Source organism: Anoplopoma fimbria, chromosome 9 (genome assembly GCF_027596085.1).
Source record: "Anoplopoma fimbria isolate UVic2021 breed Golden Eagle Sablefish chromosome 9, Afim_UVic_2022, whole genome shotgun sequence".
NCBI classification, from domain to species: domain Eukaryota; kingdom Metazoa; phylum Chordata; class Actinopteri; order Perciformes; family Anoplopomatidae; genus Anoplopoma; species Anoplopoma fimbria.
Genome location: NC_072457.1, coordinates 4,331,153 through 4,356,323, shown reverse-complemented (window position 1 = coordinate 4,356,323; position 25,171 = coordinate 4,331,153). Strand labels below are relative to the sequence as shown.

The 25,171-nt window shown below is 38.8% G+C and overlaps 1 protein-coding gene across 3 annotated transcripts; it reads left to right on the top strand.

The window, feature by feature from the left end:
• Positions 1-83: 83 nt before the first annotated feature.
• vps54 (VPS54 subunit of GARP complex) lies at positions 84-24,891 on the top strand. Of its 3 annotated transcripts, none has more exons than XM_054605024.1 (23): positions 84-185; positions 5,043-5,208; positions 5,551-5,792; positions 8,676-8,760; positions 9,444-9,478; positions 9,843-9,974; positions 10,054-10,439; positions 11,894-12,020; positions 13,770-13,877; positions 13,983-14,038; positions 15,080-15,176; positions 15,357-15,667; positions 16,223-16,352; positions 17,108-17,289; positions 18,328-18,440; positions 19,045-19,108; positions 19,269-19,374; positions 19,832-19,919; positions 20,088-20,209; positions 20,526-20,606; positions 20,857-20,964; positions 21,115-21,209; positions 22,097-24,891. In XM_054605024.1, exons 2-23 carry the CDS (start codon positions 5,073-5,075, stop codon positions 22,200-22,202), a joined length of 2,910 nt encoding a protein of 969 aa, XP_054460999.1. In that variant the 5' UTR covers positions 84-185; positions 5,043-5,072; the 3' UTR covers positions 22,203-24,891. The 3 variants fall into 3 exon arrangements, with proteins under 3 accessions (XP_054460999.1, XP_054461001.1, XP_054461000.1); XM_054605026.1 differs by lacking the exon at positions 84-185 and adding an exon at positions 570-625; XM_054605025.1 differs by lacking the exon at positions 84-185 and adding an exon at positions 4,859-4,916.
• Positions 24,892-25,171: the final 280 nt, after the last annotated feature.

Genomic DNA, 25,171 nt, shown 5'->3' with positions numbered 1-25,171 from the left:
GGGGCAGCAGCGAGCTTTACGCAGACAGAAGAAGAAGAACCGGCCGCGGCCCCTCCTCCCGCGGTGCATCATGGTCGCTCCGCCGCTGCTCTCCGCTGTGTGTCTTGTTGTTTTCCTCCCGGTTCCTCCGGTGTTCCTGTGATGGTGAAGAGGAGTCACGCCGGCTGCTGTGCTTCACACGACAGGTACGGAGCCCACCGGAGCCCCGCCGGCACCGGACGGCCCCGGTTCTCCTCACAGCTCACGGAAATAGCTGTTAGCTCCCCGGCTAGCCTGTTAGCATTAGCGCGTCTACGTGTAACCCCTGCTGGGACTCGCTGACAACATTAGCATTAGCTTTCGCATTAGCATTAGCATTAGCTTTCGCCGACATTCTTAGCTTTCTCAGCCCTGTCACCGAGAGTGAGATGGGGCTACGTGTGTCTCGTGTCACCGTGTAGTGTTGACTTCACTGTCGGCTCGGTGGATTAAATGCTAAAGGCTACAGCAGTGAATGAACGGGAGCTAACTGGCTAAAGCTAACAGGCTAAAGCTAACAGGCTAAAGCTAGCTTCTGTCACAGCTGCAGAGGAGGAAAGTGACAGAGGAGATGTAAGTGTTCTCCTGGACCTGAGGACCACATGAGGTGCTTTTACTAAACTAGACAACATGTGTTAACATATGCATGAATAAAATGCAACATACACATCCATGCTATAATAATAATATAATGTATAATAATGTATAATATATATTTATACAGTACCAGTCAAAGGTTTACACACACCTTCTCATTCAATGGTTTTTCTTTATTTATATTTTTTTCTACATTGTAGATTAATATTGAAGACATCCAAACTATGAAGGAACACATATGGAGTTTCCTGTTTTTATTACTTATTTAAAATACTTGTTTTTTTACTAGTATAATGTCACTACGCTCACACAGTTTAATTACACCAATTATTCTGTCTGTATATACAATATTTTTAGTTATTGTGGATTTTTTACTTTTACTTATTTAATATTATTTCCTGTTTTTATTACTTATTTATAATACTTGTTTTTTTACTACAGTACCAGTCAAAAGTTTGGACACACCTTCTCATTCTATGGTTTTTCTTTATTTATTTTTTTCTACATTGTAGATTAATATTAAAGACATCCAAACTATGAAGGAACACATATGGAATTATGTGGTAAACAAACAAATGCTCAACAAACCAGAATATGTTTTATATTTTACATTCTTAAAGTAGTTGAATGAAAGTCCAAACTTTTGACTGGTACTGTATTATTACAACTAATGATTATTTAATTATGGCAATTTATTTACCCTAATAATCAAGTTAGTTTCTTTATGAAAATAGTGAGAAATAACCTCAAAATTACAGACACCTTCCACCACACAAATCTTCCCATATGGAAAAGATCGTACAAAAACTTACAAAAGGCCCCATGTCATATACAGTACCAGTCAAAAGTTTGGACACACCTTCTCATTCAACTACTTTGAAGAATGTAAAATATAAAACATATTCTGGTTTGTTGAGCATTTGTTTGTTTACCACATAATTCCATATGTGTTCCTTCATAGTTTGGATGTCTTCAATATTAATCTACAATGTAGAAAAAAAAGAAATAAAGGAAACTATTGAATGAGAAGGTGTGTCCAAACTTTTGACTGGTGCTGTATAATAATGTACAACAGTGAAAACACATTTAACTGCACAGTTTGTACTATGACTTGAAGAAGAACTTTAAGTACATTGGTAAAGCCGGACTTTTACTCAGTGGACTAGTGGAGTATTTTTTTTATCAGTGTGGTATTCAATTCAGTTTATTTTGTATAGCCCAGAATCACAAATTACAACTTTGCCTCAGAGGGCTTTACAATCTGTGCACATGCGACATCCTCTGTCCCTGAACCCTCACATTCACAGGAAAAACTCCCCTAAAAAACCCTCCTTTACAGGGAGGAGTCAATAGATGTCATGTGTACAAAATGAACAGCATAACAGAGATACAACACATTCAATGTATATGACATAAATTAATCATATAATAAGGGTAGTAAGCAGAGTAACTATTATTTTAGTAATTTTACTCAAGCAAAGGATCTGAATACTTCTTCCACATCTGGAAGGCAGTTCAGTGATTTGACATTTCAAGCAAACTTTACAAAACCTATTTGAAGTGTAATATTTAACCTCTAATGTTTTTATATTATACAATTTATTTATTTATATACAATTTGTTTATAAAGCGCTTTTCACAGACAGGGGTCACAAAGTGCTTAACAGCAGCGGAAATTACAGTCAGCAGGAAAACAAAAGCAGTTCAATATAAACAAGACATAAAACATTAAAACGTGTTAAAAATGGTACAGAAGACAGTCAATAAATAGTAAAAACAAGTTTAAAAGCACACCTGGAGTATTATACAAAGGCCTTTCTAAAAAGGTACGTCTTAATCTGGTCACAGATTCAGATAACCGTAGGTGTGCAGGCAGAGCGGTCACCACGGGTTCTGACGGGCTCTAAGGCGAGTGCGTGGTACCGAAAGCAAATTCAAGTCGTTTGACCGTAGGTTTGGGGAGAAGTAACATTGATATTTATGGGGTGAAAAACTGACTTTTATTCAACCCAGTCTTTGCTTATCTCAGTTTACCTTTACAGTTATGATCCACGAGTTTGATTAATGAATACATTCAGAGTTTATTCAATGTATTTCAGGTTTGTTAATTGAGGCACACATTCAGCAATTTAATCAACCATTTTTTATTATTATAATAAGAAGAAAGAAACTCAATTTTGCAACGCTAATTTTACACATAAAGCTATTCAGATATAATATTTATATGATTTAGCACTCAGCCTGTGAAAACAGTTGTAATAATGTCTTGTGTAAAACACAACAAGCTCTATCAAGTCTGAGAAAATGACCCCGAGTATGTCATGGTGACGTCATCAGTGTTGTTTTTTTTATAGATTAACAATAGTGTTTTAATGAAAAAACATTAAATGATTGTACGGTGGTGTTTTTTGGAGTTTGACAAATATTTGTGATGAAAAGTCCAGATGTCTCGTCTTCTTTTAATCTGTATTTTCTGAGTACCCAAACTTTATGGACGCTTTAAGCCCTGAGTGTTTATATTAGGAAGTGATTTAGGCTTTAAGGTAGTGTTAATGAACTATATTTCCAAGCGTAATCAGCAATATTGTAGGACTTTACTCTTAATCTGTGTTTGTTTTTACTTTCCATTTACAGGATCAGCTAAATTGTAAACTAACTAACTAATAAAACTCTACTTTATTATAATGACTAACCAGATAGTGCACTCAACATATAGTACAAAATGTAAATCATTAGCTGAACTAAAAATCACCTAACTGTAGGAACCTACAACGACACGTCTACACAGAAATATTACTCAGGTTTACTTATCGCAGCAGGATTATCTCTGTTGTGTTTTATTTGAATCTACTCATCATTTGCTTAATTATTGTGTTTCCTTTTTTGTTAAAATCGTTCTCTTCTGGTCAAATAAACTGAACCAGAGGAGGAAGTCTTGTCCCTAAAAGGCTGCTTGTTCATTCTGGAACTTCTCTCCTCAACACTCATATATTTCTTATTAAGTTATGTAGAAAATTCAGAAAAGCATCATTCTAGTAAACACCCACTAAATACGGTTCTTTCTCTGTCTTTCTATCCAATAGAATAAGGATCCAAATTGCATTTTCAATTTTATTATGACAGCAAATAATGGTGCCTTTTTAAACTGTGAGGGTCTTGCTCTTATTTTAATGTGCAGCACCTGCAGCACATCTCTGCCAAAAACTAATCGGCCAATTATTTCTATTTTTACCTCACATATGTCTCAGTAGGTGGTGGAAACAAGCAGCCAGGCGACTGTGAGAGAGTCAGAAGTTTTTCTCTTTGATATGTTTATATCTGTCGTTGAAGATGTGATGATGATACAGTTTTTTCATGCATAGACAGAATGAGCTGAAAACAGTGGTGGTCACAGTGAGGCTGCAGACCTTTCCTCTAATCCTCTCATCAGTGTGGTGGGATTACCAGCAGAGGGTTTTACACCTCCGCAGTCAGATTAGAGCTGAAACAACACACCTCTGCTGCACATCCTGTGCTGCTCAGTCATTTAGTCTTTCTCTGTGTCATCATTGTTTTGTAAAAGACTGATGAGAAGAATGTAGCAGTGAACAGTCAATCATGACAGTCACAAAAAGTGCTGTGTGTTGTACCTGAGTTTTAGACTATTGTTGAATGAATCAGCATCTGTAAGGTCTCTGATAATTTCAAAAAGTCTAAATTTCTAGCAATTACAATTTTATAAAACTGAAAGTGACATCTTCATATATCAAATTCACTTCACTGTCACATAATAAAACAAAGAAAGGCAGCATTCCTCCCAATTTGAGAAGCTGGAACCAGAGATTGTTTGGCATTTTGGCAGAAAAAAATCACAAAAATGATTTTTCACGAGTTAACAAAATGCTACTTAATGCAAGTATAAATATGTTTTTTATTGTTTTATTTTTTTTTACAAAGAAAACTTTCTAAAACACAGCCTCGTTAAAGCAGCACTAATCATTTATGTTAACAATAGCTAAAATGACTTTTTGTACTGTGGAAGCTGTTGGTGAACCTGCCTCTGGACTTCCCCTCCTAGTTTTGGTTTTGGTTTGGTTCGCAGCGCTCTCATCAGCATTGTTTCCTGCAGCCGGCAGCTGTTTTTACTGATAAACCCGCTGAACTCCACCTGCTCAGCAGCAAACAGCAGACCGACACAGTTAGAGACTTACTAGTGAACTCAGTGGAGCATTTAGAAGCTAAAGAGACGGATATTTATTTATTTAGTTAGTGGAGACCAACATTAATCCAACAGGATAATATGGATCCATTCTTTGGCTGAGGTTTTGATTTACTATTTTAAACAATTTTTAACTCGTATGATTGGAAAATGCACATTGTAATTTCCCTTTATTTTACTCTTTCACTGTATCTAACGCCAGCTCCTTTTTGTGTCCGTCTGTCTCCAGCTAGCCTCCTGGGAGGCGAGTCCCGATGCCATGGCCTCCAGCCACGGCTCCTCCCCAGTGCCTCGTGGAGGCCGAGATGGGATCTATCACAAGGAGCGGGGCGACCCGCCTCCTCGAGGCCGGTCCGTCCGCTCCCTGCCAGACGTCTGCCCGAAGGAGCCCACCGGTGGGAACAGCTGCAGTCTTTAATGTTTTAGCATCAGTGGACATCGTTTAACGGCTAAAACTAACTGATTTATCCATGAATGAAAGTAGGGTAAATGTTTATGTTTCGTCCCAAATACAGTCTGAAACCGAATGATATTTAATTTACAATTTCATGAAACAAAGAAAACAAGCAAATGTTTATATCTAAGAAGCTGGAACCAAAATATGTTTTGATTTTTTTTTTCATGTTAAAGTGACTTAATTGTTTAATAATAGAGATTTATAAATCTTTCTGTCAATGGGCTCATGGTACAAACATTCCAATATGTTATAACATTTTGTAATCTCTGTTTTTCCGCAGGTGAGAGGCGTGTCCTGTGTGACGGCCCGTCCGTGGTGGCGGAGCACGACCGGTGGACGGTGTACAGCTCCAAGGTCAACCTCCCCGCCGCGCTGAACGACCCGCGGCTCACCAAGCGGGAGTCCGACTTTTTCACCAAAACATGGGGGCTGGACTTCGCGGAGACAGAGGTGATGCCCTCCTTCTACCTCCCCAACATCACCAAGGAACACTTCGGACCGTACCTGCAGGAGACGGCTCAGGTAACACACCCACACTGAATTATTCACAGCGTCTCTGACGGACGGAGGAAGGATTCACTCAGCAGGCTCACTGATTGAACCTTTCTGCTGGTGAAGGAGGGCGTAGCGTTGGGGCTGATCATGTGACTTTATGTCTCTCGTAACCTCTTGCTTTTTATTTTGTCGCCCATATTAACAGAGTGATCTTTTGACAGTATATTGATGTCATACCATTACCTTTCTACAGTACGCCTATATCTGTAGAAAATGTCTCAGACTTGAAAGAAAGTTAGTCATTTATTTTGACCAAGCATTTTTTTCTTTCAAAATAAACCCCCCTATTGTCTTTCAGTCGACAGAATCCCTTTATTTGTTAAAAAGGCCTTTTTATTTTTAAATAATTCCCAGATAGTGTTGTGGAAAATGCACAACTCCATAAATGAATAGAATAAGTGCTTTTAATTTTTGAGTGTTATTATTATTTACAAATGAGGAAACACTTTTTAATCAATTTCTGTCTAAAATAAATATAAATAACACACTGAAATTAAACATTCTTGCCATTAGGAAAAGCAAATATGTATATGTAGAAAGCCGGTCTGGCAGCAGTAGAAGCAATGCTGTTGCCGTGGATACTACTCGCGTGAGACACAGCAGTTCCGAGAGGTAACCGTCGCCGGCAGTCTAACCCGGGCGTTGCCTGGCTTTACCTTTCATTACCTCACCTCACCTTATGGGTGCGTCAGGAATCCTGTTGAAGCAGGTTCAGCTCCTACCGTTCTTTCTTTTGTTTATAGGTTCAATGCAGCGCCTTTTTCAAATTAGAGAGATGTTTTGGCTTCGTTATGATTTATATGTTTTTATCTTTAAATTCAAAATACAACAACAGCTGGATAGAAACGCGCTTACCAGCTTCACTCACCCTTTTTTTCATTCAGTGCTGCTGTGTAATATCAGAAATGAAACCAGATGCAAACCATGTAACTGTGGTTTTCCTGGTTTCTCAGTGGGAACCTTTTTACCTTGAAGTCTTGAAGAGGACTTTGTTTTTCTCGCATCCCCCCACGTTGAACAAAAAATTTCAAAAAAAAAACTGAGAAAAGTCTTAATTAGTACATAGTAAATGGGGGTCCCATCTAGCAGCAAAACTACTCGAGTCTCATTTCTCCAGTGGTGTGTTCACAACCTCCCAAACTCATGCATCTTCTCTCAAAACGTACTATTTAAAACATGTCTCTCGCTTGTGAAGGCGTGCTACTCATCCGTGTGATCCAGTGGTGTCATTTTATGTGTAAAGTGTTCCTTTAATCATTTCAGTGACTTACGCTTTGGGCTCCTTCTTGATCCCTCTTTTTATGAGTCTAAATCTAGTTACACTTTGGCCGAATTAGATATTATCAGTTCCTGTTTGCAGTGTGTCCATGAATGTACGGACAAACTATCACTGGTTTACTTTGATACTGAAGAAAACTTAAAAATGTGTTATAAGAAAGTTGTATTTTTTGTGATTTCTAAGAAGATTAATTAACATTTGTTCACAAATTTAATTATCCTCTGCAAGCTTAAGTCTCTCTGAATTTGAAAATAATTGTGTAGTAGTATATAAAGTGTATATAAAGATTGTGTTTTAATATTTGATTGAGATGGGATTCTGAGTAAACGTTTAATACTGTCCAGGAAAGCACAAAAAGGGACTTAAAACATGACTTTTGAAGATTTTCTACCTCCGACTACTGACGTCTCATATTTTAACGTTATACTATGAGCATTTGAGTTGGTAAAATAATACAGCTGGAAAAACGTTTCTGAAACTTCACCCATCCGTCTGATCAAACTGCTCTCCACTACAATCTGTCACAGCAGTGGGTTTTTTCTACTTGTGCACTTTATTATTTATGATTCTGCTGTGTTTGCTGCAAAGCTGTAGTGGTTCACCACAGATGGAAGAATTTATGGGAAACACTTGTATGAACACAGGAGAACATAACGGAGGAGCCACAAACATTGAGGCCTCTGTTTCCTTCTGCTCTGCTGAAGGTTTTGACTGTTTCCTGTGTTCTATCTTGATAAAATCAAACTGTCAAACTGTGGAGGCTCAGAAACACATTTTCATTTTCATTTAGTCTGTATTCATCAACACAACAGCATAAAGAGGTGGAGATGAAAACGTGTTTCTGCATGACAGCACTTCCTGAATTAATCTATTTTACACTGATCTCCTTTCCGCTGCCATTTTCAGACCTCACAAAGTATTTAAATATCTTTTAGGTTATTTATTTGTCCCCGTGTAATGTGAAGTGTCCAGATAAGGATCATCAAAAAATGCACCAGCAGTGTTTGTTGTCTGGTTTGCTTTTTCTTATTATTCCCATTTATGATGTACGAAGTTTTGTCAAAACAACACGTTTTGGTTAATAAGAATTCTGCTCAAACTAAAGTATTTTTTTTATAATAAGTTCTGTATAGCTGTAAAAGAAAATAGAAGTTTTTAAATTGGTTATCAAACTCCTCAGATAAGCAGAGTTTGGTTTCGCTTCGAGGCTTTTAGATTTGGTCGCCTGAACAGACTCCTTTTCAATTCCTGTAAGAGTCTAGTTTTTTCTAAAAAAAAAACATCATCATCTGTTTGTCATCGTTTCCTCCTTCGGGTTTCATAATGTCGTCTTACGATACACAAAACCAGAACAGCTGTCAAACATTCCTCTGACACTTCCTTATTCCTGTTGTGTGTCGCTTTATTGTTCTCATCGGACAACAGGAACTTTGGCCTTTGTAAGCTTTCATGCTTTAGTGTTCAACACCACCCTCAGGCCAAACTTGACATTTCACGCGTGGAGTTATTGTGGTTGTAGATGTTTAGTTTAAAAAAAATAAAAAATTGTCTTTCTGTGTTTTTATTTTTAGAGGGAAAGAATCCACGAACGCTGCAAGACGATCTGTCCCAACAAAGACGATGTGGACGCTGTCTCCACTATCGCCTCCAACAACGGTATGAAATATTCACCTCCTGCTGCTGCAGGAAAAAATGAACCCCACAGGAAATAGAAACCATTATGAAATTCAGATATATATACTTTCTAGGGTTTTGAAATGAGTAATGTGACAGTAGTTTGGTTCTGACTCTACATACAGTTACGATACACATTCAGTCTTCCTTTAGATCACTTCTTACAACTCCTTTTCATTGATTTACATATCAATAATTCATCCAAATCTTTATGCTAATGTGTTTTCTACGCTGCACATTTAAAATTTTCATCAGATATTTGTTTACTGGTGTATTCCTTGTCTATTTTATTACTTCTGTTTTTATCATTTGTTTTGTTTTAAGTGCTTTGTGACATTACATTTGAAAAAAAAACCTTTGCTAATTAATATTTTTACAGTACCATTGTACATTTATGTCGATGTTAATTGTAACAAACACATATTTGATAATAGATGAGCAATTCAATTAAGGAAATACCTGACAAAAAGCTTCAGAAACAGGTATCATCTTAATGTGTTCTGTGCTTTTCATCCACAATCAAAATGTTGTGTTCAACAGAAATAAAAATGCTTTTGGTTTTACTTTTGTATCAAACAACTGTCATTCAGAATGTAAAATAAGCTAAAACACAACTGACTTATTGATTCACAAACGACTGATCCAGAACGTTTTCTTGTTTCTAGAGAAATCCAGAGCTGAGTTGGAACAAGTCCCGAAGGTAAACTTCTACTCAGATACTTTCTTCCTATTAACTTCTCTAGCTTAACATTTTTCCCTTACATTTCCCTTTAATGGTTGCATAAACTTGATTAAACTCGGATCTCCTTTAACTGATAGTTAGAAAGCCCAAAATATGAGAAAATGTCAAACTCATGTACCACCTGGACTTTTTCATCTGTCAACCAGCCTGGCAGATGAATCAGTGTGAATAAACTATTGGTAGATTTGAGCTTTTCATAGATATTAACTAAAAATAAAATGTAACAAATAAATACATGGATATAAATGGACATTATTATTATTCGTCCCTAGTGTCTGTGTGTCTCATAATGTCCTGTTTGCTGTCTGCTTTGAATTTTCAGATCTTCATGAAGCCTGAGTTTGCTCTGGAGGACCCGGCCACCTTCAACAGCGTTCTGCCCTGGTCGCACTTCAACAGCGCCGGAGGGAAGAGCAACCGAGACGTGGCCTCCTCCAAACTGCTGCAGGAGAAGGTGAACTCTCTCATCCACTCTGCAGAACACACACAGATCACATGACTCTTTAACCTGAACTCCGTGTGTCTTTCTCCAGCTGAGTCACTACCTGGATGTGGTGGAGGTGAGCATCGCCCGGCAGATCTCTCTGCGCTCCGAGGCCTTTTTCCACGCCATGTCCTCGCAGCACGAGCTTCAGGACCGGCTGCAGGAGACGCAGCGGGCCGTGGCCGTCCTGCGGGGCCGGACCGCCGCCATCGACCGGATCATGTGCCAGGGCCCGCTGGAGGCCCTCCGCACCGCGCTGACCCGCAACAACTGCGTGAAGCTGCACAACAAGCTGAAGCTGATGGCGGCGGTGCATCAGACGCAGCCCACCGTGCAGCTGCTGCTCTCCACCTCCGAGTTCGTCGGAGCGCTGGAGCTCATCTCCACCACCAAGGAGGTGCTGCAGCAGGAGCTGCAGGGAATCCACAGCTTCAGGTGAAGAGAGGGGGGGACAACAAATATTATCGCCTTGCTTTATTTTCACAAAATGGTACAATCTGGTTATTCTTTACTGCATTATGTATGGATGTCTCGGCTTCACGACTGTTTTTCCTCAAGTTGAAATATTTTTCAACTAGCGAGGATGATTCTTTGCCTCAGTTAAAGCAGATTAGAGCAAACCCGCATCTGACTTTGTGTGTTTCCACTGACTTTGTATCCAAGCTGAAAAGACTTGTACCACCTGATCACACCATAGAAGGCTCAGTGAAATGCAAAAAAGAATACAAAGAGGAAGGCTCTGTGAGGTGTTTGTGCTCATTCAGCAGAGCAGGATAATATAAGATTCTCTCTAAAGTCAGCACTGACTGTTAGCAATTCTCAAAAGCAAACCAATGCAGGCTTTCTGAGGCCAAAAGGGATATTGATATAAGAGAAAATTCCATAACAACATTTATACACCTCTTAATAAGTAATAGTAACCAAGATGTGTACTGAGCAGAAAGCTTTACAGTTTAAAAGTGAAGCTCAACACTTTTTTAACCTTTCTGTGCTGACTTCTTGTTACTTATCTGCTGATGGTTACAGATATTTGTGCATAAAGCTATTAAGGCCCTGTATATCGATCCCATCAAGTCAGTGGTGTAAATTTGTATCTCAAAGTTGACCTTAGTTGGTTTCTGTTTGGAATTTAGCTGTTTTTGACCCCGAGACCGATGAGTTCATCTTGTTGGCTTCTGTTATTTTTGTTTAAGGGTGCGTTCTTCAGATTCAGTGCAAAGTGTTATTTAGATTCAGACATGAATGCATCCTTTTAATTTTCAACAAAGATGCTTCCACTCAAGCTGAATTTTTTTTTTTTTATCTTGTGGGAGAAGTTCATGAAATAGTTTGACCCATTAATGAGCGGAAGCTGAAGCAAAAAGGAGAAAGTTTGGAGAAAAAATACAAAAACAACTGGAGCTACTGATCGATCCAATTCAGAGCTACCTCAACCTGCACTTTGCAAAATTTTCTTCCTGTGTTTTAAGTGACTTTTTAGCAGACATGCGTTCTGGTTATTAGTCTTTTTTTAGTTCAAAAGTAGCATTTTAGTACAATAATTTAAGGCTTAATCTTCACAGCAGAAGATGATGACGCGACGAGTTAATTAACTGTTTTTCTAAACGATTTTCAACTCAGTTTTTTATTATATCTAGAGTTTTATTTTTAAGATCTCTAGTCCCAGTCACATTAAACCACAATTATTCATCAAATAATTTAATCTGACCTTTAAAGCCTCAATACAGGAATACGTGGTGACGCTGACAGGAAGTCATGAACCACACAAACTTCTGCTGCGATGTTACTGACTGTCTGTCTGTCTCCCTCTCTGTCTGTCTGTCTGTCTGTCTGTCTGTCTGTCTGTCTGTCTGTCTGTCTGTCTGTCTGTCTGTCTGTCTGTCCCTCAGACATCTGGGCTCCCAGCTGTGCGAGCTGGAGAAGCTGATCGATAAGATGATGATTGAGGACTTCAGCATGTACGCCCGCAGCGACCTGAACCGCAGCCTGAGGGAGGAGCCGCTGGTCCTCGAGAAGGTCTGAACAAACTCAACCCTTCCCCTCCAAAGCATTTACTCATTCCTGAGTTTGTCACCTTTTTTATGCAGAAAACTCATCACACAGTATTTAGATCAATTCCAGATGGAATTATAAATATGGAGGAAGAGTCCTGTTTACCTTGTTTGCTGTCATATCTTTCACTATGCTGATGATGACTTTCTGTACTAACAAGGTCGCTCTGGGTCGGGAGGCTTCAGGTTTCTTTATCGGTGCGGAGTGCTGATTAAGCAACAATTGGATTTTCGAATTTGTGACGAACCAAATTTAGCTTTCCAGGTGTTTGTTTAAATCTTAGGTTTTAGGGAAACACCTCTCTCGTGACAAACTACAAGTCTGTATAGTCAAGGTAACACATTTGTGAGTGGGGAGGGATCTTTAAGACTGAGAATGTTAAATTAGAAGCTACATTTAAGAAGGAATTATATTTGAATCCTGTGTTTTTATTATAAAAGGATGAAATGTGTCGAAGGGAGCTGGTGATTTTACTTGAAAACCATTCATCCTCTCTGGGTATATCAATTTGGGTATACTGTGTTTTGCATTTGAGGTTTCAGTTTGACTTCTTATCTTCGTTTCCATGTTCATTGGCTCTTTTTAAGTAGAAACCTGTTGCTTTGATTTCGAGTGGGAAGGTCAAATTTTGGTGGAAAAACATGACAGATTTTCTCCAACAGTCACATTTACTCATAGAGACACTTCATGGGTTAGATGATGTGAACTGTTTACACGTGTTTAACGGATGATGTGCTCGTCACAGGTCCACAATCCAAACGCTGCCTCACAGAAGGTGGGACACACACACACTCACACACACATTAAAATCATAATGGAAATCGGGGCCTGCTGGATGTGGATCAGTGATCGATCAAATCATGTCTGGAAAATAATCTTTGAGTGTTTGTTTTAATGCGCTTGGAGTGCCAGATGGGTGGAGTTAACTGCTTCAGATGATTCAGATGGTGTCACGTAGGTTATCAAGCTCCAGAAACCATATTAAAAAATACTAAATACATAACATAAGTAAAACATTTGTACACGTGTTTTAAATCCCTCTGGTCTCCAGGCAGGTTAAAGAAACACTGTGAATGCTTTTTAAATTTCTTTTGATTTGATTAATACTGAAGAATAATCTTTGAGTTGGGCTTGGTGGTATATTTTGTAATTGACCATATATTAATTATTATTTATTCTCAGTCCAATCCAATTATATTGTGGTACAAATTAATTATTAAAGCAAATACTTTTTAAAAAATCTTCTCCAAACTATGAAGTTAAACTAATTAATAATAATCACTATGGAAACTGTGACTGCTGTTATAAATTACACCTGATTGTTTTTGTGTCTCTTTTTCAATTTAATTATTTGCACATTAGTTTTATTAAGTTTAATCAGTGTAAACATAAATATGATTAAAAGCAATAAAATATTTTTTCTTAAATGGATACAAAAAATGTAAATAATCATGGGGTCAACGTCAAGAAAAGAATCGTGATTTTCTATTTTTGACATTTTTTTTGACATTTTCTGGTTTGTTTATTACAGACGTCCCAGTTTTCATCGTGATTATTATTGAATTAATTTCTTTAACTTCATCAATCAATTACATTTTATTGTTGAATAAAACGCTGCCGCTTGTCTAGATTGACACGCATACATATTTAATCTGCACATTCATTGTCGAGGTTTGAGATTTTATTTTAATATTTATTGTGTGTGTGTTTTAGGAGCGTCTGGAGTCTCTGGTGTTCGGCCTGCTGAGGCAGAGGAAGCTGGACTTTCTGGATATTTACAGCGAAGAGATGATCATGGCTGCCAAGGCCATCGTCTCTCAGGTAAAACCTCCAGACTCCTCATGTTATTAACTACCGATCAGCAATCAATCATTTAGTTATGTGATTGGAAAAACTCACTTAATCTGACATGTTTGTGTTTTTCAGTGTGTGGCAGAAAACGTTTTGAACATAGAAGATATAGACACTGAAGTCGTGACTAAGTAAGTAGAGATGTGAATCTAATTAAGTTGATTTGTTCAACGACACACATCAGTGTGACCTGAATTCATTAGATATAAGATGTTATATACTATATAAGATGGTGGGAAGTAACTAAGTACATTTAATCAAATACTGTATTTAAGTACTATTTTGAGGCATTTTATGCTACTTTATGCTTCTACTTCACTACATCTCAGATGCAAATATTGTATTTTTTTCACAGCAGTACATTTATCTGGCAGTTTAAATTACTTTACATATTCAGATTAATAATACAAAATATGAATAAACTAATAAATTATGATGTATTATTTTGGATTAAGCTACCCAACAGTATATAAAGTATAAAGTATTTATATTATTCTGAAATGGGCCATTCTGCTGAATGACTACTTCTACTTTTGTTACTTAAATTATATTTTGATGTTAATACTTTTGTACTATTTCTTTTACTTTAAAAGTAACATTTTAAATGCTTACTTGTTACAGATTTTAAATAAATACTTGTTACAGAGTACTCCTACAGTGTGGTTTTACTACTTACATTTTAAGTAAAAGATCTGAGTACTTTGTCTTCCACTGCTATGAACTTCTTTTTAAATTGATTTCAAGAAAATGTACTTCATCACTTTATCTCCGTCTCTCTAAGTGAGTTATTTTTGTAACAGGAAATGTATCTTTTTTTTTATGCGTGATGGGTTCAGTTATTAGTCATTTTAAATCTTGAAATGAAACATGTCTGCTAACTCTTATCAATAATAAGTAGATAATCTTCCCGGGAGTTGCCATTTACTCATTTGCATATGTGCTGACTCATGCATATTGGGGCTTTCTCTGAAGAATTGAATCACTCCACACAAACAACACAAAGTGCTTTAAGAATATGACAGGATGTTGTTAAACTCATCGTGTGTGTGTGTGTGTGTCTGTGTCTGTGTGTGTGTGTGTCTGTGTGTGTGTGTGTGTGTGTGTGTGTGTGTGTGTGTGTGTGTGTGTGTGTGTGTGTGTGTGTGTGTGTGTGTGTGTGTGTGTGTGTGAAGGCTAACTGACCAGGTGCGTCTGATGACGTTCCCTCAGTGGTTCGAGCTGCTGAAAAGCATCTTTGAGAGTTTCCTTCTCTTCCTGCAGAGGATCAAGGTGAGTCAGAACTCTAATTTATTGTCTTTGAATCCTTTTATATGTAACAAAATAATCTCAGCTCACATATTTTAACCTTCTTTACACTGATAATGCTCACGGGGTCATCAGGTGCTGGAGCTCACACAGAGATGATAAAACATGACTGAATGCATCTTTTGTTTCCCTGCTGTCTGTCAGGCCGCTCTGAGCGTGATCAAAAACGTGGTTCTGGAGGTTCTGGCCTCTAACCAGAGGAACCGGCTCCTGGAGGAGAAGGCCAGAGCGGGGGCTTCGGTTCAGGAGGCTCCCCACGGCCCGTCGCTCCTGCAGGGGGAAGCCGAGCTGGCCTACCTCACCCACGAGGGTCTGTTCATCAGCGACGCTCTCAACGAGGTCCAGCAGCAGCAGCAGCAGGTCCAGGATCAGAGCTCCAGGGTGCAGCAGAGTCGAGCGGAGCCAGCAAGCAGCGACCCGACAGAGACCTCCATCAGCAGGGATCAGAGCTTCATGTATGTCAACGGAGATTTCTCTCTTTTTGTTACTCTTCTTCAACAATGCAAATCCTAAAAAACCCGATGAGAAATATATGTAGTTTGATGTTTTATCAGATTCTATCTTAAGTCCCTTTGTAGGAAAATATAAAGACACGGTTAAAGCATACTAACACAGAGGATATTAGTGAAGTTACAACAGACAAGAATAATAATAAATAACAAAGTTATCATTAAAAATAACCAAAAAATCCAATCTCATCCATTTCAGTGTTCAGATATTTGAGATATTTGTGTCTATATTTGTTCTCAAGGCAGCTTAACATAAGCAAAGAAAAGCATTAGAATGACATTTAAAAACAATAAGCAATAAAAAATCAAATCTGACAAAATACAAATGGTATAGACCACAAATACGGTTAAAGTGCAGTAATGTGTTGTAAGTATGTGATTCTTTACATGAAAACAAAACCATGTGAAGCACCTTTATTGTTGATTGTTGTTTGTAAATGGCAGCTGAAGTTTCCAGGTGTCTGTAAATGAGTTCAGACTGTGAGTGTGTTTGTTCTTCAGGTCCGGTGAGAACATGATGCCCACCGATCTGGAGCTGAACCGTGTGATGAACAACCTCCAGGAGCTGCTGCACACGGCCTCCGACGTCAGCCACGACCGCTGCGTCAAGGTCCTCACCGCCAGAGCAAAGGTACAGTATCAACTCAACCATTTCATGAAACAATACCACACGTTGTTCGAATAAAAAGTAACATTTGATAAACTTTATTTATATAAAATGTTAACATGTTTTACAATGTGTGAAATCTTTGTAAAAGCAGAAATAGTTTAAATGTTTCTTCTTATTTTTTTTTTCACCGGTGAGCTCAACTAATCTTGTTTCTTTAATTATAGCATGTAGGTTATGTGCCCCAAAAAATCTATTTTTAATAAAAACTGCATCTCTTAGTTACTTTTGAAATACATTTTTAGCACAATAATTGTATTTTTTTTGTATTTTATAAGATGTTTTATAAAGGTTACACTTGTTCACCAGAGACTCCCTGTGGAAACTGAAATGGATTCAAGACATTAAGGAAATGAATCAAAATATGCATAATCAGATTATTGACTCTTGTTCAAGAGCTGGATGAGAGGTTTACCTTCTCTCATCAAGAAGTCTGTCTCTCTAGTTATTATAACTGATTACAAATTCACAACCTTTTAACTACAAAAAAATGCCTCATTAATTCACATGCCAGAAACCAAATTTAAAAAAGGATGCATTCAAAGTCACATTATTGCATGTAAGTGCAGTTAAACTACACTTGATGCCTCAGTTTGTTTTTATTGTTTTATCTTTTTAAAGATTTGACGCTCTTTTAATCATAAATGTTTTTAAAAATGAGAGGTTGAATATGTGGAGGTTTGATTTGACCTCTTGGATCGTCTCCGTCTCTCCAACAGGACGGCTCTCTGGAGCGTCTGAGCTCGGCGGAGTTCGTGTGCCTCTCTCAGGCCGTGGAGGGCTTCGTCAGGGACACGGAAGAGCTGTGCAGCCGGCGCAGCTCCTCCCTGAGGGGGGCGCTGCAGAGCCAGGCCAACCGCTTCGTACACCGCTTCCACGAAGAGCGCAAGACCAAACTCAGGTAACCCTGCTGGTCAAAGATGTAGTTATAGGCAGTACTAATGTCACAGAGGAAAGAAGCGGCTCTACTTACCTGCCGTTTCCCTTAGCTTTCACTTTTTATGAGCTACTGTACGACTCTGGGATTCAGATTTACTTTGACAATGAATAACCTGCCGTCACAGGATGGAAATTATACATTTATATAAAATAATATTTACAAAATCAACCGTTTAACAAGCTCACAAATGAAATGTCTGAGCAGGACTCGTCTCTTTCCAGTCTAGACTTTTGTTGAGGTGTTTGAGGGTTCAGTGTTCAGTGATCTGCACTTAATCATGAAGACCAGCGGAGAAGGAAGTATTCAGATTGTTTAGTAGAAGTACTTGTATAACACTGTGAATATACAAGGTAACGTCCTGCATCTAATGATAAACTTAGTATTAAACTTAAAAAAAATGTCCTCTGGCGGTTTTACTAATATAAAACATATCATTAGATTATTACTCATGAAATGCTGTAAAAACTACCCAGAGTACAAATTGATAATTTAACAAGGTTTATTTTGTGCAACCAACAGTCCAAACCTCAACATTATCACTAACACATTTACATTCTTAACATTAATAAAAGGAAAATCAGCAAATCTTTGCATTTAAAAAGCTGGAACCATTAAATGTTTTTACCGACTTAAACCATCAAAATAATTTCTGTCAATCATTGTACTAATTGTTTAAGTTGTATTTAATGAACTGTTGAAGTTTAATTTATAAAAAAAACCATCATATTTTGTAAACTTATATAAATTTTGTCTGCAAAGCATGTAGATAAATGTATCAGAGTAGAGGTACAAATTGACTCCATAAAAGACTACTCCTAATACTAAATTGTACTTAACTCCAATACTTTGTACATAAATTCCACCACTGAAGTTTATATTTGTGTAACATGTTAAGAGGTTGAGTAGCAGCAGTTGAAACCTTCATAAAGTCTCTGTCCTAGTTTCATAATGTTGAGTTTGAGTCAGCTCTTTACTTTGATGTTTGTTGTTGTTTGTCAGCCTCCTCCTGGATAACGAGCGCTGGAAGCAGGCCGAGGTTCCCGCTGAGTTTCAGGACCTGGTGAACTCCATCGCTGACGGAAGAATAACACTACCGGAGCGCAAAATCCCAGGTACCCTGAACCCCCCAAAACCTTCTAGAGATATCGGCTCCTTACTTCACTCTCTTATTTATGAGGTATCCAACTGTCTGTTAACAAGAAAACCTCCAAAAAACGGTGACAACAAAAGTTACTGAAACATTTTATTATGAAACATAGTCAAACTTATTCACATACTATTCTGGTCTTCTTATGAGCAGAGCTTAAAGGTGAAATTATCAGTTGGATCAGTGGACAAAAAGGGTTTTCAGCTACATGTCTTAAATGTACTGGAAAGAACTGCATTAAATAACGACTTCCAATGAGTGCATTCACATCCTGTTGGAGCTTTTTAAACATAACTAAAAGCTTGTTTATGTGCAACAATAAAGAAACTGGTGTTCAACAAACAGACTCTGTGTTTAAAGACTGAGGAGATGTTTGGTCTGAGGTGTGTCCGTGTCCATCCATTAACCTTTGACCTTCACATTGATACGACAGGAAACATGAGATGGACACATAAACCTGTTCAGGAATCATTTATGATTAAAAGCAAAGAGACGTCAGACAGAACTCCTTTTATTATATGTGAGGATTTGAAGCCTTCAGCTGTGACATGTTGAGTTTCTGTGTGCAGGTCTTGAGGACAGGAAGCCCGCCGAGTTCCTGCTCGTCAACGGGCAGAAATACGCCGTCGTCGGGTACGTGACCTTTTAGGATGTAACGCAGCAGTTAAAGCTAATCACACAGATGCTGTTGATGTAGGATTCTTATCCTGACGTCGTCTCGTTAAATCAACTGAAATCAGACAAACGTACACGAGATAGAAATGTCGTGACGGTCTTGTTTCTGTCTCTTCAGGACGGTTCTGCTGCTGATCCGGATCTTTCTGGAATACTGTCAGTGTGTCAACGACATCCCATCCATCGCCACCGACATGCTGACGCGTCTGTCCGACCTCCTCAAGGTCAGAACCGCCTCAAACCCTCTGGAGATTCCAAATATTTATACAGAATATACATAATTTAGCATCTATTATAATGGATTAAACCTTCCAGAAGTTTATAAAGTAGTTCAAATAAGTAATATCAGTATTATAATATACATTTTTCTTAAATGGGCCATTCTGCATAGTGAGTACTTATATATTTATACTTAAGCTCAACTCCTTTTTTGAATGCAGGACTTTTTACTTGTAATAGAGTATTTCTACACTACTTGTACTTCAGTAGAAGTACTTCCTCCATCTCTGTCAATAACTAAATGTGACATACTTTAAACTTGTAAACATTTTGACTCATGTTGCAGGAACTCAGATCGCAGCGCCCCCATCAGGTCATTTTGGTGTCACTTTGTAAAGTAAAGGTAGAATGTTATGTTTTTAAAAGCAGTCTTTCTTCTTCTTCTTCTTGTGTTTTCTGCAGCACTTCAACTCTCGGAGTTGCCAGCTGGTTCTGGGAGCCGGAGCTCTGCAGGTTGTCGGACTGAAGACCATCACCACCAAAAACCTCGGTAGGACCGGCTGCACACACCTGGCCAAGCTTCAGATGCTAATCTTAGATGCTAAAAGTGTTGACTCCGTTTGTGTGTGTTTGTGTGTGTATGTGTTTGTGTGTGTGTTTGTGTGTGTGTGTGTGTGTGTGTGTGTGTGTGTGTGTGTGTGTGTGTGTGTGTGTGCAGCGTTAGCTTCCCGCTGCCTGCAGCTGGTGGTTCACTACATTCCCATCATCAGAGCTCATTTCGAGACCAAACTGCAGCCCAAACAGTTCAGCGTCCTCAGACACTTTGACCACATCACCAAGGTAACGCACATAAAAAGATGAGCACGTATACACACATTTACACATAAGGACTCAAAGGTTACTTTATAAAGCTTTCAGAAAAATGTAGTGGAGTAAAAGTATAAAGTCGCATAAAATGGGAATACCCAAGTAAAGTACAAGTACATTGAATACTGTACTTAAGCACAGCACGTTCCACTACTGAGCTTTATCATTTAGAAATGACCGACCCCAATAATGAACATGTAGAATTCCCAAAGATTTCCTTTTCCTTCTTGAAAGTCTTTTTAAAAAGACGTCGTCATTCGTGTCACTAAAGCTTTTTGTCGCTTCTCAGGACTACAATGATCACGTATCAGAGATCTCTGCTAAGCTGGTGGCCATCATGGACAGTCTGTTTGAGAAGGTTTTATCAAAGGTGAGCTCACGTTGTAAATGTTCAAACATGTCTAGTTGGCGTAGAGCAGCATGTCTGTTCTGTAGCGACGCTGCTGCACACTGGGTTTGAGTTTGATCACTGAACAAATGGTGACATGTTGGAACGTTTGTAACTTAACATCCAGCTGGAAAAGGACTGAACTATTTTGGGTTGTTTGTTTGATTCCCAGCTGTGTTTTAGATGTTTAGTCATGCGGTCTCTCACTGTTGGTTTGTTGTTGTGTCCTCAGTATGAAGTGAAGGCTCCGATGCCCTCGCTCTGCCTCAGAAACGTCTGTAAACAGATGGCGAAGATGCACGAAGCCATTTCTGAACTTCTACCTGAAGAGCAGACGCAGGTGAGACTCAACACCACTCACTCTTTCTTCTGTTACTAATAGAAGTAAGATGTTGCTTTGTTTGGGTGTCTGTGAGTTTGGTGTTCAGGTCTGCAGTGTGAACAGAAACATGCTGCGGTCTCACACAGATGTGTGTGTCGTCCTCTACAGATGTTGTTTCTGAGGATTAATTCCGGTTTTAAGATGCACCTGAAGAGGCAGCTGGCTCGACTCGGAGTCGTAAATGACGGAGGACCTCAGCACGGGTAAACAGCACGCACGCACACACACAGGGGTAATACCCGAAATAATATTAAAAGATAACGATGGACCACTTCCTGTTTCATTCTGAGGAGAAATACAATCTTATTCAAGGAGGATTTTGTAATGTTTTTCAACACAATCTGCTGTTACTAACATTTACAAATGGTTTGAAGGTTGAGTCAAACGTGAGTCCAGAGTTTTTCCTTCCTCTGTATCATTGTAAACTGCCTAAAACATTAGCATGCTTTGATTCTCATTTCATATAAAAGTTTCCCGCAAGCTAACAAAAGTAAAAGAGGCTCTTCAGACGCAAAACTAATCAATTTATTTCAAGAGCAAAAAGTGACACTGTGAAAAAACTTGATTAAAAAGCGACTGTTTGGCTCATCGATCTAGAGACATAAACAGACGATCAGACCAACATCAAGACAAGATTTCAATTAACGCTGCAACTAACAACTATTTCCATCAGCAGTTATCTTCTCAGTTAATTGATTGAAAAATAAATAGTGAAAATCGTCCGTCACCATTTCCCAGAGTGCAAAGTGACATCTTCAAATGTTTTTAGTATGACCAAGTCTGCATTCACACCAAATAAGGCTTTGTGACGAGGGTCGCTTATTAACCTGTACGCAATTAACCTGTTTGTTCCCTCACAGCCGGGTTGAACAGCTCTGAATCGCGGGTCACGTGACTGACGTTGGGTTGCGTTTCTATAAAAGTCTGTTTTGCAACGCCTGATTTGGTGTGAATGCATCCCAACCGTCAAAAACTCACAAACAAATCTGCAAGAAAGAAATGTTTGAGCATTTTTTGTCATTAAAAACGGCGATAATTAATTCAACAATTAGTTTTAACCGGTTTGACTGGCTGTTGTTGCTGTTTGCAGGCTGGTTGTGGTGGACGTCGCCTTCTACACGGAGAACGTCCAGGCGCTGAAGAGCCTCGACCGACTCGACCTGAACATGGCTGAGATCTGGGAGCAGAAGAGGTGATGGAGGACGACAACGGGACGTCCAGGACCGACCCATGAGACCCGGAGACGCCAGGCCGACCTCCAGGGGGCCCGACGGCGGCCGGCCAGCCCGAGGGGGGAAGGAAGCCCGGAGGGACCAACAATCCAAAACTGGGAGAAGAAGAGCAGTGAGGCGCCGGGGGCTTCCTGAACAGCTCCACCTTAAAAGACTCAAGTAACACACAGGAGCCTCCTTAAAACACTGCTGCCACCTCATCTCACTGTGTGCAATTCAACAGAAATAGTAAATTATTAGAGACAGTTTTTAGTGGGAGTGAAGGGTGTAGATAATGTTAAAGAAATGGCGGGGTAATTTATTTTTCTGTCGTCTTGAAAACATTCTATACTGTGGCGAACTTTTCTCCAGATGTTGGAGCTGAAGGGGTTTTTATCATCGACGCACACTGAAAACTATGATTTTTTTCTTCTGTCGCTGGTTTCGCAGACTTTTTTGCTTAATCTTCTCAGCCGAGGGATTTCTGGGTGCAGATGACGAGATTCGCTCTGGAATTAATATTTTTTTCTCCTTCCTGCATCTGGAAGAATCAACAGGGTTCCCTCGCGGTGTTTCCAAACCTTTTTTTTCCAAACCTCGTTCATCAGCTGTTTTTTTTTGTTTGTTTTTTTTCGCTGTGGTGAAAACGGATTCTTAAAGTTTTTATACTCGAGACACAAATATTTTCCAGACTTGTTGTGTTCAAGGACTGGAAATCAAGACGGTTTTAGAAAACAAACCTGTGTAATTGAAGAGTTAATTTCCTTAAAACTTTAAACAAACATCCAGACTGTGAAAGCATCACACCTCTCAGCTACATCCTGTCGTTACCAAAGTAAAACACTTCATTTAGGAAATCAACTCTTTAATTACACTTTTGTTTCCTTCAAACTGTCCAATTATGCATTTTTGTTTTCTTGATCCAGAGACAAATTTTTATACATGTAGGTGATTTATTGAGTTTGACTGCAGAACATGAAGCATGAAAATCAGCTGTTGACTCAAACTACTGTTCTCCTTCCTACTGTAGTTTTATTTAATCTGCATGAAGAACGTGAGCTTTTTGTTTCCTCTGAAGCTGAACAACTCAAAACGGAACAGAAAATCAGTCTGTTTGTTTAATGAAGAAAACAAAAACATCCAGAATTGAAACTTGCACAAAACAACGTTTTACTAATTATTAATGAAGCTATGCGTCCGCAGCAGATTCGTCCTGTTTCTCCAAAATAAATTCACGTCTCCAGACACTAAACTCTGACAGGAAGTGGCTCCTAAAGTCAGAAATAATCACGTGACCGAGTCGTGTTTCCCGGGTTTTATTTGTGTTCGGGCAGTTATTGTGAATCAAATCACAAGACGTGACCTGAACAATTTACCTGAAATCGATGTCACTTTCTCGCGGTGCTTTCAGGTGCTGTCTTTTTGGACGTACGTTCTGCCACGTCTCGTCCTCCTTCCACATCAACAATCTGTTTTTTTATTTCCTTCAAACAAAACAGTGAGAAACATGAGAGCCCAAAATGTTATTTAGTTGAGCTAACATAACATAAAAAGACAATATAATGCAATTTCCTTCACCTTTTCAAGTCATCAAGTAGTAAAAATTCAAGGTTTTGATAATTAACTTTTTTTCTTATTTAAACTCAGGATGTCCCCTGTCTTGCAAGTTTTGTTCTTAAACTCAAAATTCTGATTCGAGGACGAGGAACGTGTTAAATGCACTTTTGTCATCAGGTTACATGTTAATGAAGCTGTGCTAACCCCAACACACACACACACACACACACGCATGTTTTCAGGTGTTCTGGCCGTCTGCGCCTCGTTGGGCTATTTCAATTTTGACTTTTTTGTGCTGATGTAGTTTTGAAGCGCTCCCTCTGATTTGAACGTTTCTCAAAACTGAGTAGTCAAAGATAGACCTTTATGCTGCTCTGAAGTGCACCTCAGCAAAGCCTCAGCCAGAATACCAAACTACATTTTTGCAAGTTTTTACAGCACTTACTCAGTCCGGCCACTAGGGGCGCCAACATGCAGTTTTCTTCAAACTTTCGATTTTCTGTTCCTGAGTGAAGTTCAGTCACACAAACACATCTGTCCAGCTGTGGTCGCATCACCTCAAGTCTCTGAAACCCAAATCAACACTACGGACTCACTGCATTAATCAGCTCAAGTACTTTAACACAACAGGTTGATTCCAGAGAAAATCTTATTTTTCCAAACTAATATCCTGTTATCATGAGAAATCTACTTTGTTATCCTGAAACAATGTGACGCAACAACCACGGCTGTTTAGGAACATATCGTCTTTATATATATTTGAGGTCGGACGCCGGTCAGGAACACATTAGAGTGTTTTAGAGTGAATCAGAGTGTGATGTGACGGCAGCTGTCAGGTTCCCGAGAACAAAAAGCTTCAACTGTCATCGCTGTCCGCTTCAGAAGTGCCTCCTTTTGATCGACTGTCAGAGACGACACATCTGAGCTCTCCACTACAGTGTGCCTACCATACCACTGTGTGTGTGTGTGTGTGTGTGTGTGAGTGTGAGAGTGTGTGTGATTGTGTGTGTGATTGTGTCGGGCTGCATGTATGAGAATCCAAGATGTATTGAATCCTTCAAAACCTGATGTGAATAAAACAGGATGATGGAACGACTCGTTGTCCTTCAGTCTGTTTTTCAGCTGCTCATTCTCAGTTTAAAGGCTGGTGTGACATCGTAATGATACGGATAAAAAAGGACTAGCCTACTTTGAGAAAAAGGTTGTTTTGTAGATTTTTGTCCATTTAACGATATTCTTAAATATGTTTAAATTGTCCGTCAGATTGGCACACGGTACCATCCAAAACTTTGTAATCACCTGTTAAATTGATGATTTTCTTGTTTATTTCTATTATTTTATCAGAGATAAAAACACTATAATCTAGACACCAAATGTATTATTTAAAATTGAAATAG